Raw genomic sequence first — 18,428 nt, 5'->3', positions numbered from 1 at the left:
ACAGACACAGGCCAGACGGACATCGGGAGAAATCTGTAGAGCCAGAGCCGGGCCTCAGCCTGCAGACCGGGACTCTCAAAATAAAAGGACAGACAGGCAGGCCTTGTGTTTCTAGGTCTTGTGTTCCCATTACTTTCACATGCTTTTTACTTCAACGGCATCAGACAGAAACCGGCATTCCCAGCCGAGGAGAAGTCGTCCCCAGGATGCCTACAGGTACCAGGGTACATAGGCAGGTGAGCGTTCTGGGCCCCCCCAGAACCATCAGTCCAAGGCCAAGGGCTGATTACCTACACCCACCCGCAGGGAGAGCTGGCAGGCCCCGCTCACCAAGTCTCCCCAGACGTGGCATTCTTGAAACTTCTCCCAGAACTTTCATGGGCCCTGGGCACTGCTCTTTTGGTGGATCCTTCATCCCTAAAAAAAGTATTAAAAATTGGGGCGCCGGGGTGGCTCAGTCAGTTGAGCAGCTAGCCTTCAGCTTGGGTCGTGGTTCCAGGGTCCTGGTATTGAGTCTTGCATTGGGATCATTGCTCCGTGGGGAGCTTGCTTCTCCCTCTCCCCACCCCCTCCCAACACTGATGCTCTCTTGTGCTCTCTCTCCTCTCTCTCTCAAATAAATAAGTAAAATATGTTTTTAAATGTATGAAAAATGAGTTTTTAACTGCATTGGTATACAGGTAAACATATCAATATTATATGCTAAGACATTGTCTTTTTTTTTTTTTTTAAAGATTTTATTTATTTATTTATTTATTTGACAGAGAGAGAGAGAGAGAGAGATCACAAGTAGGCAGAGAGTCCGGCAGAGGGGGCGGGGAGCAGACTCCAGGCTGAGCAGAGAGCCCCATACGGGGCTCCATCCCAGGACCCTGAGACCATGACCTGAGCCGAAGGCAGAGGCTTAACCCACTGAGCCACCCAGACGCCCTAAGACATGGCCTAAAGGTTTTTCTTCTGATTTTAAAAGAAATTAGACGTACAATGGAATATTATTCAGCTTTAAAAAGCAAGACCATTCTGACACCTGCTACAATACGGATGGCCCTTGAAGGCATGATGCTGAGTAAAATACGCCAGACAGAAAAGGACAACCGCTGTATGACTCCAACTATATAAGACACTGGAGTAGTCAAATTCACGAGACAGAAAGTAGGACGCTGGGTACCAGGGGCTGAGGGTTTCTGTTTGGAGTGATGCCGAAGTTGCGCGGGTAACCGGGGTGATTCTTGCCCAACAATGTGAACATGCCCAGTGCCGCTTGAAAATGGTTAAAATGATAAATTTTATATTACACGTATTTTTTAAAAGACTTTTTAAATTTGACAGAGAGAGAGAGAGAGAGAGAACACAGCAGAGGGAGTGGGAGAGGGAGAAGCAGGCCTCCCGCCGAGCAGGGAGCTGGATGCGGGGCTCCATCCCAGGACCCCAGATCATGACCTGAGCTCAAGGCAGATGCTTAATGGACTAAGCTACCCAGGCGCCCCAATATTACACGTATTTTATAATTTTTTTAATAAACGACTTTCACGGAGGAGGAAGAGGAGAAAAGAAATTAGACCGCTTTAGGGGATCCCTAAAAATACTTCCGGCCCTGGCAGCCGGGCCGGGTGGAGCAACCGCCCTGCCCCAAACTCGGGGCTGGCTGGGCCTGCGCACTCCCTCCCTACGCCCTTTACCAGCCCCACACGCATGCGCACATGCTACATTGGCCTCCTACCCTCCTCCATCAGTGACTACCTTAGCCCAGAAAAAAAAAAAAAAAGAAATTCTGAACTTTATCTGGAACTTCAGTGACTATAAATAATCTCAAGACTTAGTCCAACCTAGCTGCTGCCATTCTCAAGGCCACTGTCCCCACCAGAGGAAGAACTGGGGTCCCTTTTCCCTCCTTCGGGTATCTCTTGGGGAATTAGCGCTCCCTCAGCCTGCGACCCAGGAAGCATCCCTTACAGGGAAGTATAAGGGCACTTTTAAGAAGTGGCATTTGGGGAATTCTGGGTGGCTCAGTCGTTAAGTGTCTGCCTTCGGCTCAGGTCATGATACCGAGGTCCTGGGGTGGAGCCCCACATTGAGCCCCACATCAATCCCCACATCGAGCCCCACATCGGGCTCCCCGCTCGGCGGAAGGCCTGCTTCTCCCTCTCCCACTCCCCCCTGCTTGTGTTTCCTCTCTTGCTGTGTCTTCTATCAAATAAATAAAATCTTAAAAAAAAAAAAAAAGACATTTGTCAGGCACAGCCACTCTTCCATCGCGAACCTCCGTTTGGAGAAGAGAGTCCCTGGCGGGGCTTCTGCTCCAGGCTCCCCTTCCCAGTCAGGCTGGCTGGGCTGTTGGGGACACCTGCGCTGTCATACCAGTTTGCTTCTTATGGGCCCTTGGACAGCAGAACAAGGCAATTTGGGATGCTCTTGACCTGTGACCTCCTTGAAAAACCTCAAACCAAAGATGCACAGACGCTCCTCCTGACTTCTCAGTGGGAGGGGAAGGGCCTCGGGCAAGGGGCGCTCGTGGGAAGCAAGGGCCCTGGCCACTGAGGATGCACTGGGCCCTAGGTGTGCAGGGCCTCCCGAGGTTCCAAGTCGCCCTGGGTCCGCTTGTTTCTGGCTGGAGACGCAGCAGCCTCGCTGCCAACGCGAGGGAGGGGGGCGCGGGCTCTGCAGCGAGACCCCCCTCCTCGCCTGCCTGCGCCTCTCCTTTCCACTCCCGGAGAGGCTGGCAGGGCCGCCCTGGCCCAGGCCCCAGCCGCCCGCCAGCCCGAGGGGAGCCCGCCCCCTAGGGGAGGGCGCGGCGGGTGCAGGCTCTTCGGCTCCCCTACCCCGGCCCCGCCTGGGCCGCGGACCCGGCAGGTGAGGCGGCGGCCAGGGCCCCCCGGGAGCCTAAGGGGACCTCTCGGGGGTCCGCGGAGACCGTCCCTGGAAACAGCCCTCGGGAACAAGTTGGGGAAGGGGCTTCTTGGGCAGACCTGGGGATCCTTCCAGTGGTGGTGTTAAGGAAGGGGCCCCCCACCCACGTGGATCAGGATTCGGGAGGGCGGGGTGAGGGGTAAGGAAGGCCTGGGTGATCGCGCCAGACGACCTCGTCATCGGAGTGGGGGTGGGGCGGGGACGGGGGTGGGGGGGCTGGACCTGGAGGGACGAAGTTGCGCGGCAGACAGACTCCGCTCCGGAAGTGGCCAACCCGGGGGCCCGAGAGAGAATGTATGGGACTCTGGGGTGCCTGAGGCGTTACCGCCCGCCCCCGGCCCCGGGCCCCGCACGGCAGGCCGAGCTGTGCTGCGGCTGGGCCCTCCCGGCCGCCATCCCACGGTCACGGGATCCCCGAGCACCCCCTCTGTTCGCCCCTCGATCCTTCAGGGACACCCCCCGCCCCCGGTCCGGCGGGGCTCGCCGCGTTCCCGCCCCTGGGGATCGATCGGCCGGCTGGCGACGCGCGGCCGCGGCTCCCGAGCCTGCGCCCCCTCCCCCGCTCGGGCTACGCAGGACGCGGCCTCCGAGCAGCGTCCTCGCCGTTTCGGGCCGCGGCCGGGCCCCGCTCCCCGCCAGCCTGGGAGGCGGAGACGCACCGGGCCCTTCCGATCGCGCCCGCCCCGCCACGCCGGGGTCGGCAGGGGGACCGAGCGCGAGCCCAGCCTCCCCGGTCCGCGGCGCCCGGCCCCCCACCCCACCCCCGCTCCTCCCCGCCGCGCCGAATGCCCTCGCGGGCGCGCGCTTCACCCTCGGCGCGCCGCCAGGCCCGGCGGGGGGCGCGCGGGGGGCTGGGGGGAGGGCGGGGTGGGGTTGCGCGGCGGCGAACGACCACTTCGGGGTCCGCCGGGCGATTCTAATCCCGTTCCCGGCGTTGCCGCAGCCGCTCTCGTTTGGAAAAAGGAAAGAAAGAAATCCGCCCTGCGTGTGGGCCCCGCTGGGTTCGGGGGTGCGACGGGGGCATCCGAGAGCAAAACACAGGGCGCGGACGTGGAGGGGCGACCTCGCGGGCAGGGGAGGCCCGCGGGGAGACCTTGGGCAAACCAACCCCAGATGAGAACACAGCGCGCAGAGGCCGTTGTGAGCGCGCGGCGGCGGCGGCGGGCGCTGGAAGCGGCTCCGAAGACCACGTTTGAAATATGGATCCCGGGGGCGCAAATGGCCAGACCGGCAGGAGCCCCGCGACCCAGCCTGTGGCTGGGGGTCGCGTGGGCTTCTCCAGGCTGGCGGGGGCGGGGGGGCTGCCCTGACGTGGGGAGGGGTTGGGCCCGCGGTCGTCGTAGAACACTGCCCGTCGCGCTCCTGCGCCTGCGACCCCCGCGGGCCGCCACGCCGAGGCGAGGCCCCGCGGGCGCCAGAGTGGCCCCGGGAATGCCCAGGACCTGCCGGGGGGCCACGACCTGGCGGCGTGCCGGGCCCATTGCCCCGCCCGCGCGCCCTACCGGACCCTCCCACCTGGCGCCCCAGCTTCAGCCCCGAGCAGCCCGCTGCGGAGGGACGCCCGGGCGTCAGGGGCTTCGCCACCCGAATGAAAGGCGACCTTTCGCGGGCGGTGTCACAAAGAGCGCACACATGGGGGTGAGGACACAGAGGGCGGAGGGGCGCCCTTAGGAACAAAGCCGTCCCTCCGAAGGGTGCGGGGGACGGAGTGCAGGGCTCCCACACCGCCTCCCGGCTCTTCTCCTCCTACCCCCCACGCACAGTCCCGCCAGGTCAGCCACCGCTCAAAATGCGAAATTACAAACGCCAGTGCTGACGTCAGAGACAAGTTCCCCAACTAAGAGCAGAGGAGAGAAATGAGCCCTTGTTAAAGCCCGGGTAGATTCTGCAGTCGTTATGCTAGTAAATTCTCCTTGGCTGTCGGAAACCCACCTCCGGGGACCTAGAAAGCCACACCAGCTCGAGAGCTTCGCTAGTCTAGGACTGGCCCGGGAAGTCACAGGCGGTCCCTTCCGGGCAGAACTCAGACCTGGGGCTCGTGGGCGGGAGCTGGTAACTCCGTGCAGGGAGTCCATTGACGGAGAAGACTTGCAGAGTCGTTGATTTCCCTGGGTTGGGGTGGCTCAGGCCCCATCAGGGACCCAGAATCGCATCACCCTCTGGCCCAGGGCCATTAGAGTCTCTGGCTTCCCGGGGTCTAGTCTTTCGACCCTCTCCCCTCCACGAGGGAGGCTGCGGCTCGGGCAGACAGCATCGCTCCTCACTTGGGGCCCCTGAGGGCCCCTGGGGGCCCCAGCCTGAGGGGGCACCCAGAAGGCTTCTGCCCCTCAGCGGAACCCAGGGGCGCAATCCGTCCTGGCTGGAAGGAGGCAGCGCCAAATGCGCGGATCAGCGACCCTTCTCCGGGGTTCCCCAGGGGCTCGGGATATCCCGGGTCGGAGGCAGGGGCCCCAGCTGAAGGCTCTGGGAATCCCGAGTTTAGGCTCCACTCGCCTTCAGTTCCCTCAGATGGGTCAGTACCGGGTAGAATGGTAGTGGAGCCCATCGGGGAGGCTTCCCTGGAGGGGCTCCCGGGACGCCTCAGGGGGGCTTCCAGGGCACTCCCCGCTCCAGCCGGCACCCCCAGATTCTGTCTTTGCCTCCTCCACGCAGCCCATTGGTGCTTCCGCGGACCTGGGCTCCTCCCCACACCCGCTGGCAGATGAGGGGTGGTCTAGGGCCAGGCCAAGGTGAGGCTGGGGCTCTAGGACTCGGCCTCTCTCCATATCCGCCCCCCCCCCAGGACAAAGTTAGTAACCGCGCGAAGGGCGAGTCGCCGTGTTCTGCCGGCGCCTGTGTATTTCGGTCACTTGGTGCAGAGAGGCCTAGAGCGGGGGTGGCCGCGGGCTCCCGGGGGTTCTGAGGACCTTGGGGGAGTCCCCGCCCGCCGTCGGGGGCACTTGGCGGCCGCTCGCACGACCACACGGGCAACTACAGAAAAGATCCGCTGTACTGGCTGGCGAGAGCCACCCTCCTCCCCAGATCGGCCACACGCCCAGCCCGGCTCGTGCGCAAAGTCGCCGACGGGGTACCGCGTGCGGCCGCGTGGCCCCCGAGGTCCCGAGCGCGGGCCGGGGAGGTGCGGGGGCAGAGGGAGCCGGCCGCGCAGGGCGGAGTCCAACGCCCCTGGCGGCGCAGAGGCTGCAGCAGCCCGACCAGGATGGCGCGGAAACACCCACTAGAGACAGATTTTCCAGGGGATTTTCTAGTGAGGGGGCCGGCGAAGTGTCGGGAAGCTCAGCCCCTCCCGGGACGATGGGGCTGTCCGGGACAAGGTCGCTGCAGACCTCGCACAGACTGAAAGCGCCTATGGCCTGGCGGTTGGCTCTACGTGTAAGGGTGACTGTTGTGCTGACAGCGTTTCCCGCGCCAGCCTCGGGGTCCCTGCCCCCTCGGCAGTTAAGTTGCCCCACCTGAGAGCTCTCCCCCCCACCCCCGGCCAAGAGTGTCAGGATAAAAGCCCAAAACACAGGAGAAAGACGTTCTCCCTGTGTCCCCCCTCCCCCAAACTCCGCCTACCCCAGTTTCTATAAACCCCGAGAGCCCCCCCTCCGACCCGAGCGAGGACTACAGGCAGGCGTCGGCCCCATTTAGCCCCAGCCGGCCCCCCACCCCACCCCGACTCCTCCAAGAATCTTGGGTCTGTGCCTCGAGCCTGTCGGAGAGCAGTCACTGCAGACCGAGACCCTCTCTCGTGCCGCCCGAGGCGACCCCCCACTCCCAGAACCGCTCGAAGGGAGGAGCCACGCTAGTCGTCGCCGGCAGCGGCCGAGCTGGAACAGAAACGGCCACCGCCGCGGGAGCTGCGAGGTGGCGGTGGAACGGTGGAGTCAACGCGTGCGTCCTTAAACACCAGACTGTCTCCAGGCTTCTCCTGGATTCCCGGGAGAACGCGAGCCCCGAGCATGCTTTGGGGGTTCGCTTCGGCCCCTCTGCCCTCCCTGGGTCTCTCAAGGCCCCGCGCGGTCCCCACCCAGCATTCTGGGACGTGTGTCAGGGCGGGAGCCGAGACCCGGATGGCTCTTTGCCCGCCCCCCTCGCGCGTTCCACTCTCGCTCGGCGTTTGCTCTTTTTCTTTCTCCTTGGACGCTCAGCCAAGGGATTGCGCAAGCTTCCTGCTCCCGGTCCTTCAGGGGCCAGGAGCGGGGGGCCCAGACACGCCCCAGGGCGAGCGCGCCCGGCCCCTCCTGCACCCTCTCCGGGTCCCCTCCGCCCTCGCCGCGACCCCAGCGAGCTCGCGGCCCCGCGGGCGGCGCCCTCGGGAGGCGGCGTGGAGCGCAGCAGCTCCCCCAGCCGGACGCCGGAGCCGCACGCCGAACGCGCCGTCTCGCCGCCGGAGGTGCTAAACTTCACACTCGGCGGCTTCTCGGGAGGGCCTCGGCTCGGCTGGCTGTCGGGGACCGGGGACACACGGTCCTGACGGCCGCTTGGCTCCTGAGCCAATGCGTTCTCCGGCTCCCTGCGCAGCCTCGATGTGCCCCTGCTCAGCCTGAACGTCTCGGCCCTCCCCACTCCCGCCCGATGCCGGGACCCCACCGAGTCCCCTCGGTCCCCCAGGCAGATCCGGACATGCCCTGCGCCCCCTCTGCAGTCGCCCCCTCTCGTCCAGCTTGGCCATGGGGCTGGGGCTAGCGCGGTCGCTGCTGGAAACAAGGCAGCCCGGCCCTGCCCCACCAAGGAGAGTGCCGGGGGGCAAACTGGGAGCCGGCGGGGACCTGGGGTGGGCTCGGCCTCGGAGCCCCCTTCCGGTAAGGTTCCGGAGCGCTGGGGCCCCAGCCTGGCTGCTCCTCCGTCCTCCTCCTCGCTTTTCCTTCCCGCTCTCCCTGGCGATCCCGGGAACCCCGCTCTCTCCCTCTCCCTGCCCTTTCCCTCCCGCCCTCGCCTTCCTAAATGCCCGGAGCCTGGCGGGGCGGGGCGGGGCGCGCAGGGTGGGGGGCGCGAGCTGCCCCGGCCCCGATTCTGCCCCCTGCCGGCGGCTCCCCGCGCGCGCGCGCGCGCGCGCGTGTGTGTGTGTGTGCACATGACGCAATTCTGTGCAACTGGAAACTGCAGTGGATGCTTCCGTGGCCCCCAGCAGGGGTCCCCGGGCGGCGCACACCGAGAAGGAGAGGCGCAGGGGCAGGCCCAGGCGCCGCGCTGCAGGCGAGGGGTCGCCGCCGAGACCCTCCCGGCCGTGTCAAGCTCCCCACCCGCCCTGCGCCCCGCGGCCGACACACCTCTCCCGCCGGGTCCCGCTCCCTCCCTCTCCCGGGCCCGCGGATCCCTCCCCCTGCACCTCCCCGGCGCCCTCCTCCTCCGGCCCCCCTCCCGCGTCCTTCCTTCTCCCCCCCGCCGCCCAGGCCCGGGGCCTCCGGTAGGCCCGGCTGCGCCAATCCCGGCCGCGGCCCGCCCCCTGACGCCGAGCTGGGCCCGGCGAGGCCCCGCCCGCTGACGTCCGGATTTGCATGAGTTCTTGTGCAGCCGCGGCCCGGGCTCAGTTGTCTGAGCGAGCGCGAGCCGGGACGCGGGGCGGGCGCGGGCAGCGGCGGGCGGGCGGGCGGCCGGGCTGTGCAAGGAGCGGCGGCGGCGGCGGCGGCGGCGGCGCGGGCGGCGCGGGCGGCGCGGGCGACAGGGGCGCCTCGGCCGGGGCGGCAGCGGGGCGCCGGCGGGAGCCAGCAGCGTCTGCAGCCGCGCCGGCCCCCCGCGCCCCGGCGCGCTCCGGCTCGGCCATGGAGCTGCCAGCTGTTGGCGAGCACGTCTTCGCGGTGGAGAGCATCGAGAAGAAGCGGATCCGCAAGGTAGGGCGGCGCGGGGGCGGCGGCGAGGCGGCGAGGGAGCGGCGGCCGGAGCAGCCCGCGAGGAGGCGGGGAGGGGGTGGGGAGGCTGCGGGCCGGAGCCGGGGATCCCGCGGAAGCTGATGGAGTGCTGTCTCTTCCCCCCTCAGGGCAGAGTGGAGTATCTGGTGAAATGGAGAGGCTGGTCCCCCAAGTAAGTGGCGGCGGAGGGGCGGGGGCGCCGGGTGCCGCGGCGCGGGGCTCCCGGGCTCCGGACCGCCGAGCTGGTGGGGTGGTGGGGGGAGCGGACGGGAGGCGGGGTGGAGGTGGGGTGGAGGGAGGAGGGGGTGGGGAAGTCGGTGGCAGGCACTGGGGAAGCCGAGCCGCCGAGCCCGAGCCCGGCGCCCTGTGTTGTGCTCCGCTCTCCGGGAAATGCCATCACTAATTTATGCACTAAAAGGAGCCGGAGGAGCTGGAGAGACGCGGGGCCGAGCCGGGGAGGCCGGCGGAGGGAGGGAGGGCGCAGGCACTGACTGATGTGCAGCAGAAAATGGCTCCTTTCCCCTTTCCCTCCACCGAACGGCTCCATATTGCAAAACCAAAAAAAAAAAAAAAAATTAAAAAGCGACGAAAATGCAATTGTGTGCCTCTTCCCTCCTAGTGGTGCGGGGAGAGGAGGAAAAAAGGCAGAAAATGTTGGGAACTGTCACTGCGCTTTTGGTGGGGAATTTTTTTTTTTTTAATTTGAAATGCGAAGGCACCGGATGGAGACAGACGCGCACGCACACACACACACACACACACACACATACACACACACACACAGAGGCATATTTTTATATTGCTGAGTATTTGGGGGTGCTTGCCGTGACACCGGGCTCCAGGGGTGCGAGGGGGTGTGCGGTGGTGGGGGGGGCTGGCTGATGGTGATCGGATTAGGGGTCAAATGGAGAACAGCTGAAGCCCTCGCGGAGACTCGGGGTTGGGGACGGGAGGGGGACTGCGACTTTGCCTTTCGGCTGCTTTGCACGCAGGGTTCCTGGTGAGCAAAGTGGCTTTGGAACATGTCGCAGTAACATGCTTAAAATTCTTGACAACTGCAAAATAAACTGCTAGTTTCGTTTTCCTTACCCCTCCCCTTTCCTCCTGCCCTTGTGTGTTTATTTTGACTTGGGGGGGGTGTCGGGGACCGTGTCAGGCCTGCAGAAATCTCCCCTCCACCCCCCACATCCACAGCTAAATAGCTTTCGGTTCTTGAAGACAGAGTAGGGCCTTATGTCATTCCCCACCTGGAGGCCGCAGAGCTGGCTCGGTTTTTTTTACGCCGTGTCCCCTCCCTTTTCCCTTGCAAGATATAACACGTGGGAACCCGAGGAGAACATCCTGGATCCCCGGCTGCTGATCGCCTTCCAGAACAGGTGAGCGTCCCCCCGCAGCCGCCGCCCGCAGCCGTGACCGTATATGGGAATGGGAGAGGGGGCCACGCTGCAGTGGGGAAGAGGGGAAGGGCCTGGAGGGGGCCGGCGGGAGCCCCCTCCCCCGACGGGCCTGCACCCGCACGGCTGCGGCCTCGGCTTCTCTTCACCAACGTCCTTGGCGGTTGCGGCAGCCTGGGGGTGGGGGCGGGGCGGGGCCGGAGAAGGCGAGGCTGGTGTTTTGGGGGGAACTGCGAGGAGGGTGCGTGCGGGTGGCCCTGCCGCTGCCCGGAGACTTCGGGGCGGCTTCTGCCCCACCCCCCGGCGGGCCCCCCTCTCTGCGCAGCCTTGGAGCCCCACCCCCGGAGCCTAGGTGTTGCTTTCCTGTGGCCACTGGCCGCTTGGCACCAGCACCTCTCGGGGCAGCTCCGAGGGAGCTGGCGTTGTGAAACCGCCGGACGTCACGGAACTGAACTTAACCTGTTGGGGGCTGGAGAAAAGTTGACTTGGCAAGGCCCTAACCACCCTCCCAACCTTCGATCCCCCCTCACCCAGGGAGCTTGGGCTCCGCAGGGGGTAGAGCCTGTCTGGTGCTGGGTGCCCTTTGCACCCCCCACTGGGCTAGTCGGTGGGTGTGGGCCCCCATCCTGGGGCAGGGGGAGCTTGGCCCAAAGGGCGTGGGTTGGGAGCTGCCGGGTGGTGGAGGGGTGGCTTCTGACGCGGGGCTCATCCTTGGCGCGCACAGATGCTTGTCGCGCTGCAGCTGCGGCAGCTGGATCCAGCGCCCGTGGCTGCGGTTCTCTTTTTCGGGGAGGACCCGAGCGGGGGAGGGCGGGCGCGGAGGGGAGGCGCGGCCGGAGTCCGAGGAGCTCCGCCACCCCCGCTGCCTTCCATTCCCCCTCCCCCTTTTATTTTGCATTATTTCCTGTGGCGCGTTTGGCGCTAAAACTGAACTCTAGACCCTCGGAGCGAGTGACCGGCGGGGAAGTTGCTCTCCCGCGACGCAGGGGGGCGCCGAGAAGGGATCCTGCCCCGGTTCCACCTGGGAGTTCATCACCCTGTAACCATGTCAGCGGCTGATGCCATGTTGCATAATGGGTCCCCGAAGAATTAGAGCGCAGGCTGGTGCAATGCCACGCAACTTCGGAGTCAGGCCCCGGCCCGGGCCCTCGGGCGCGGCCGAACTCCCCTGGGTTAGCCCCCGGGCAGGGGGGTGCCTGGGGTCGCTGGAGAGCGCCCGCCTGGCCCCGCAGCGGGTTGCAACTTTGGCACGCGTTGGGGGGCGCCCCGTTCTTCTCCCAGGGAAGGCTGGGCCGTGCCGGGACGATCTGAACGCCAGCCTCGGGTCACCCTCCGCCAGGCCGCCGGCGGGAGCCTGGCGGTGGTGTGGGCCGGGGCCACCTCTAGTGGCGTTCATTAACAATTGGGAAATCGAGGCGGCCGGGAGCCCAGCTCGGCGAGGGGGCGGTGCTTCCGCGCACCACCCGGCCTCGCTCCGCCCCGCCGCTCCGCCCAGGCCGACCGGGAGCCTGTTCACCAGGTGGTTGCGAACCTGGCCAGGCCGTGGCCTCCGCGGCCGGCCCCCGCCCCCAGCCCCTAATTGGCTCATTTGCCGCCGTGTAAACAAGGGCGCAGCCCCTCCCCCTGTTTAGGGCCCGGCCGTAGGAAAAAGAGTCCTCCCTTCTGCCGGCGGCACTCGTTATCTGAATCTTAATGAGGTCATTAGCATCCCGAGCCTCTGACGGGGAGGGGACGTGTTCCGCACACCTCGTTTGGGCCTGTTTGCATCCCCTGGACCCCCGGCCCACCTCACTTTGCGCGGGGCCGCGGGCCCAAGGCTGGGGGCGCCAGTGCATCACCCACGCTAGCGCCTGGCTGCCGTCTCCCCCACCTTGAGGCAGAGCTGCGGGGGGCGCCAGCGCAGGTGCGGATACCAGAGATGGGGGGAGCCCTTGGCGGAGCACCCCTGGGGCAGAGGAGGGTCCGTACGAGCACAGAGTGGGGCTCTGGGACCGGTTGGAGGCGCCCAGCTGGTGGCACAGTCGACCTTCTGCCCTGAGCTCCTGATGCCTCTGGGTCATGTTGGCCTGGCTGCTCGCAGGAGGGGGTGGGGGGAAGGCGTCAGCGCAGGTTGGACCTTGGCAGGAGGGGAGGCCACCCGGAGGCTAACCTCGCTGCCCTCTGTTCCCTCCCCCCAGGGAGCGGCAGGAGCAGCTGATGGGGTACCGGAAGAGAGGGCCGAAGCCCAAACCGCTGGTGGTGCAGGTGAATATGGTCGCTGGGCGCGGGCCTGTCCACTCGTCCTCCCCTTGCCATTGCCACCTGATCTGCCTCCGGGCGCAGAGGGCAGGGAGACTTTCTCCAGAGCACCCAGTTCCACTTCCTTTCCTCTTGACCTCCAGCTCAGGCCTCTAAGGCAGCCGCTGACCCAGCTGCGGCTGGGACGCTCCTGGTGCGGGAGGCTTGCCCTGGGGCTGGCCTTACCCTCTTCTCACCTCCCGCTCGCATCCCTGCCTCCTTCCCCCAGGTCCCCACGTTTGCCCGTCGCTCCAACGTGCTGACTGGACTTCAGGACTCCTCCGCAGACAACCGCGCGAAGCTGGAGCTGGGCGCCCAGGGCAAGGGCCAGGGCCACCAGTACGAGCTCAACAGCAAGAAGCACCACCAGTACCAGCCGCACAGCAAGGAGCGGGCCGGCAAGCCCCCACCGCCCGGCAAGAGCGGCAAGTACTACTACCAGCTCAACAGCAAGAAGCACCACCCCTACCAGCCGGACCCCAAGATGTACGACCTGCAGTACCAGGGCGGCCACAAGGAGGCGTCCAGCCCCACTTGCCCGGACCTGGGCGCCAAGAGCCACCCGCCCGACAAGTGGGCGCACGGCGCGGGGGCCAAGGGCTACCTGGGAGCTGTGAAGCCCCTGGCCGGTGCGGCCGGGGCTCCGGGCAAGGGCTCGGAGAAGGGCCCTCCCAACGGGATGACGCCGGCCCCCAAGGAGGCGGTGACGGGCAACGGGATCGGGGGCAAGATGAAGATCGTCAAGAACAAGAACAAGAACGGGCGCATCGTGATCGTCATGAGCAAGTACATGGAGAACGGCATGCAGGCCGTGAAGATCAAGTCCGGCGAGGCGGCCGAGGGCGAGGCGCGCTCCCCGGGCCACAAGAAGCGCGCCGCCGAGGAGCGCCACCCCCCGGCCGACAGGACTTTCAAAAAGGCGGCGGGGGCGGAGGAGAAGAAGGCGGAGGCGCCGTCCAAGAGGAGGGAGGAGGAGGTGCAGGGCACCGGCGACTCGCAGCCCCAGGACGCCGGCTCCCGCAAGCTGTCCCCATCCAAGGAGGCCTTCGGCGAGCAGCCCCTGCAGCTCACCACCAAGCCCGACCTGCTGGCCTGGGACCCGGCCCGGAGCGCCCACGCGCCCTCCCACCACCACCACCACCACCACCACCATCACCACCACCACCACGCGGTCGGCCTGAATCTCTCCCACGCGCGCAAGCGCTGCCTCTCCGAGACCCACGGCGAGCGCGAGCCCTGCAAAAAGCGCCTCACGGCGCGCAGCATCAGCACCCCCACCTGCCTGGGGGGCAGCCCAGCCGCCGAGCACCCCACCGACCTGCCCCCTGCCGCCACCCTCCCGCAGCCCGAGGTCATCCTGCTGGACTCGGACCTGGACGAGCCCATAGACTTGCGCTGCGTCAAGACGCGCGGTGAAGCCGGGGAGCCCCCAAGCGCCCTCCAAGTGAAGCCCGAGGCGCCCGTGACGGTGGCGGCGGTGGCAGCTGCGCCAGTGACAGCGGCGGAGAAGCCTCCAGCCGAGGCCCAGGACGAGCCCGAGGAGCCGCTGAGCGAGTTCAAGCCCTTCTTTGGGAATATAATTATCACCGACGTCACCGCGAACTGCCTCACCGTCACGTTCAAGGAGTACGTGACAGTGTAGCTGGAGGGGTTCGGAAGGGGAAGCGCCATCCCCGCGGGTGGCCCAGCACCTGGTGCCTAGGGGCGGATTCCTCCTCTCGCCCGCCACGGGAGATCCGGGCCTGCCCCGGTGCGAGGACGCCCCAGCCGCAGCGTGCGCGCCCCTCTGCGCCCGGCTGTCGGCTCCTGGCTGGGGCCCGCCCCCCGGCCGGCACTGGCTTTTTCCACGCGGTGCCTGCGGGTCTCGCCCCCGACCTGCCCCATCCCCGCGCTGGACCTCCCCTCCCTCGTGGACCTCCGGGACTGGCAGGGCAGCCGCGCGCCTCGGTCTCAGAGTAATAGTATTATATTTTAACCGTGCTAACTTGTCAAGTGCAGACTTTACTCCCGTTTGTACGTGGTGTTATTATTGAAATGTATTGTTTGAGCTCAAAAGGCCCGGCCACCCCCTTCGGGCTGATATATATATATTTATTTGTAGGTATTTATATATTGAAATATAAAAACCTAGATTTATGGAGTTTCCTCTAGATCATGTTATATTCTATATCAGACAAACTATTTTCTGTTGACCTTTCTTCCTGTTCATTCAGTATTTCAGCTGATTTCATTTCCTCCCCTTCCTGGAACTGCAATACCAGTAACGTTGGTATATATTTTTTGATACCGTACACATGGATGTGTTGTTTCTATGTGCAAAAAAAAAAAAAAAAAAGTTTGTTTAAAAGCTAAACGAGCTCTCTAGAAACTGCTGCTACTAGAAATGTCTAAACTATAAGCTTCCAATTATTACCTGCTTGAATGTAAATATTAAATGGAGATGTTGAAGGTGCATTTTGGCTGTTTTGAGACGAGCGCAGGCGGAGCGCTTGAGGTTCGGGAGGCGGCCGGACCCCTCGCCCCACCCCACTCTGCACTTACACCTTAGGTCTGGGGGAGGAAACCTCCCTACGTCCTGCGCTAAAGCTTGTGCAGAGGCAGAGCGGAGTGGTGGCACGGGCCGAGGCGCCCGCGCCAGAGGAGTGACCCTGCTCCCCGGAAGTCGAGAGGCGCTCCAACCGAGAGGGGAATTCCTGCGGGGGGAGGGGGTGTCAGCGTCGCCCCCGCCCCCAGGGCTCCCCAGGCGGGCGGTGCCCTGGGAGCTGGTAGACCCGGGGAAATGCGCGGTGGGGGCAGGGGGGCATGGGTGCTCGAGCGGCGCAGAGGAGTGGGTGGGGCGAGCCCCCCCCCCCAGCCGCGCGCGCAGCACCCGCCCGGCACCTGCTGATCTTTGCCCCCCACCCACCCGGGGCGCCACACCCCCAGGCGTTGGCTCTGGTGGGGCAGGGGTGTTCTTAATAATCCCTGCCCGGTAAGGCAGGTTCAGCGGGGAGGGGACCCTCTCACCCTCCCTAGCGTCGCTTGCTGGCATCGCTGGCCCCGCCCCGCCCCGCCGAGGAAGCCGCCGAGGCTCTTTCTCTGCCAGGCTCTCTCCCCGGAAACCACCAGGCCAGAGGCTCCGACTGGAGGCGCAGCGAGCGCGGCCAGGGCAGGGGCGGGGGGCTTCCTGCGTGGTGGCGGGGGAGGAGGAGGGGAGGAGGCTTGGCGAGCAAGGCCTGCCCACCCCTGTTTCCTCCGTGAGCGAGGGGAAGTGCGGGACCGTGTCCCACCCGTCCTGCGTTGGGTGGCAAGGCTGGGGCCCTTGGTGTCGCGGGACAGGAAGGGGTTAAGGGCCCAGAGGGGCCGAGGGGAGTGGGCCGAGCACCAGGTTCTCTCCCTCGGCCGGGCCGGGAAGCCGTCACTCGGGGAGGCGGAGGCCGTGGCCAGCTTTCTGCAGACGCAGCGATCTGCTCCTGGCTGGGGCGGCTGGGCAGGGCCAGGGGCCGCGGGACGGGGGCCCTGTGGGCGCGGGGCTGCTCCTGGCCCCCCAAAGCCCCTTGCCTGCCTGCCTGGGCCGGAGGGCCAGAGCCTGTGCAGGGCGCCAGGGCGGAAGAGGTCAGCGCCGTTCAGAATGGGGAGGGGGTGGTGGCGAGAGAGCCCGGCGCTGGGAAGGCCAGGGGAAGAGATAGAGGGCCAGGAGGGCGGGAGGCCTGAATGCGGACAGTGTGGCCAGTGTTGGCTGCAGGCCACCACGGCTGGAGGTGGGGGAGGGGAGGGGGAGGGGAGGGGAGGGGGGAGGGGAGAGAGGGAAGGGAAGTTCTAAAAAAAAAAGAAAAAAAAAGCCGTTGGGAGTTTCTAGCCCTGGCTTTTGTGAATTGTCCCTCCCACTACCCCCATCACCCCAGCCCCCTTTAGAGTGAGTTAAACACTCCCCCCTCCCCCCGCTATGTAATGAATGCCCTTTGCCACCCTGGGAGTGGAGGGAGGGGTGATCTGGACTGCTCCTGGCAGACTGCCCGCTCTGCACTAGAATTGGGCCTGTCCTTCACTGGCTGGTACACAAAGGCGCATGCCAGGCAGGGATTTCGTCTCCCTGTTTTTCTGGTAGGGAAAAGGGAGCACTCGGGAGCGGGAAGGGGAGCCCTTGTTCGGGGCTGCACAGTTTGTGACTTGCAAGTGAGCCTTAGCCCCGAGGGTGCCCCTCCTACCCGGTGGGTGGCCTCTGCCAGGCTGAGCCTGAGGTTGGGGGGCAGAGATCAGAGATGGCACTTATGGGGGGGTACAAATCGGTCCATAACCATGACCATTCGAGGGAAGGTGTGGCCTGCTTCAGCTGACCGGAAGCCTTGAGAACTGCTGTGGAACTTCTGGGGGAGGTCCTTGAGGAGGCCGAGCCTAGGTGGGGCCTGGAGCCTGAGGTCGCAGGGCTGACAGTGGGACAGAGGCAGATGGGTAGGTCAGGAGGGCCTGCAGGGATGCCCGACCTGGTGCCGGACCCAAGAGAGTCCAACACCCATTCTGACCCCAGGACCCTGTCATGTGCTGAGCATCTCATGCCATTCAGAACCCAGAGGGTTTGAGATTCCTTGGGGGTTGAGAGTCTGAGGTTCTGCAGGCAGAAGGGCTTCTCGAGGCCGGACGGCAAATGCCGGGTTCTCTGCTGATTCTGGAGCCAACTTGCCTGCCCCACGAGCCTGCAGAGAGGTACTCCACGGGGACGTGAACTCAGGGCCTCCGGGACACACGTGTCCAAGGTTGGGAACGCTCAAAGAGGGTCAGGAGCCCTGGCCTGGGGACAAGGGAGAAGAGTCCAGTAGCCCTAGTTCCTCTGGGTGTAGAAGGGTCCTTCCTAACTGGAGGCCTCAGCGTCTTTCGGTGCCCAGCCCTCCACAAGCAAAGGGTCCTACACCCTCTCTTTGAGCCCGAGTTCCGGAGAGAGAAAGCAAGCAGGAAGCTGGGACCTTAACCCTACGTACTGGGAAACCCACACTTTATTGTTTTCTTTCCTTTCTGAGGGGTCTGAGCATTGAGCATGGAGAGCTGGAGCTGACCCACCACCAAGACGGGGCCTCCGGTATATCCATTCACCCCGGGAAGCGGGTCCCTCCTGCACCAGCCAGTGCCCAGCTCTAGCTCTGCGCTCCCCGCAGCATGTAGGCACCCCAACTCATCGTCAGGAGGTCAGCCTTTCAGGGTTTTCTCTGTCATCCTTGGATCCCACTGGGGTGCTCTGGAACTAGGGTTGCAAGACTGAGCACAGAAAAACCGAGGATACCTAGCTGAATTTGAATTTCATACGGACAACGCGTACTTATTTAGTATGTCTCATGAAATATTTGAGATAGACGAAGACCTAAAAAATGCATTGTTTATACAATTTCGGATTTCACTGGACATCCTGGATTTTATCTGCAAACTCTATCTGAGACCTGACTAGCCAGCATGGTCGGTCCTTGCCCACAGGGACGTTTCCGGCCCAGAGGAGAGAGCAGGTGCCGAGAGCTGAGCATCCTGGGGTGCCGGGAGCACCGTTATCATGATGACAGCGAGAATGCTGGCGGGGCACGGCGCACTTGCCACAGGTCTTGACTGAAGGTTAGGGAGAGGTACACCTGGGCCACGACTGGACCAGGGAGGGAGGGAAAGCCTGAACTGGCCCACCTAGGGCTCCGGGCGAAGGCTCCTCCTCACTCCCGCCCACCCCAAACAGCCAACTTCCAGAACATTCAAGGAGGGCAGAACTGATCTAGTCACAGGACCCATTCCCCTCATCAGGAATCCGGCCCTTTCCCCCTCTCGGCTTCCTAGTCCCCTTCAGAGAGGAGACGTGCTCTGAGGATCTACTAGGTCAGGAGAGGGCCTTGAGCGCTTCTGGAAAACCCCCCTAAGGAAACATCTAGGTTATTTTTTCACCAGGAAACATTAAACATGCCTTGTCAGATGCAAATGCCTTCCAAGGACTCTGGCCTGGAGCCTCAGCCTTGTGACAGGCAGGACAGGTACCCCGGGATGTGTACCTGGAAACTGACTGCCAGCC

The 18,428-nt window shown here is 64.7% G+C and overlaps 2 protein-coding genes across 2 annotated transcripts; both read left to right on the top strand.

The window, feature by feature from the left end:
- Positions 1-3,780: 3,780 nt before the first annotated feature.
- LOC116576942 (nascent polypeptide-associated complex subunit alpha, muscle-specific form-like) lies at positions 3,781-8,394 on the top strand. Its single transcript, XM_032319496.1, has 3 exons — positions 3,781-7,285; positions 7,414-7,694; positions 8,021-8,394. Exons 1-3 carry the CDS (start codon positions 6,852-6,854, stop codon positions 8,392-8,394), a joined length of 1,089 nt encoding a protein of 362 aa, XP_032175387.1. The 5' UTR covers positions 3,781-6,851.
- A 143-nt stretch (positions 8,395-8,537) lies between these two features.
- CBX4 (chromobox 4) lies at positions 8,538-14,747 on the top strand. Its single transcript, XM_032320906.1, has 5 exons — positions 8,538-8,723; positions 8,870-8,913; positions 10,052-10,117; positions 12,313-12,379; positions 12,642-14,747. Exons 1-5 carry the CDS (start codon positions 8,655-8,657, stop codon positions 14,052-14,054), a joined length of 1,659 nt encoding a protein of 552 aa, XP_032176797.1. The 5' UTR covers positions 8,538-8,654; the 3' UTR covers positions 14,055-14,747.
- Positions 14,748-18,428: the final 3,681 nt, after the last annotated feature.

The sequence above is a fragment of the Mustela erminea genome, chromosome 18, assembly GCF_009829155.1.
Source record: "Mustela erminea isolate mMusErm1 chromosome 18, mMusErm1.Pri, whole genome shotgun sequence".
Lineage (NCBI taxonomy): Eukaryota > Metazoa > Chordata > Mammalia > Carnivora > Mustelidae > Mustela > Mustela erminea.
This window is presented reverse-complemented; position numbering and strand designations above follow the sequence as displayed.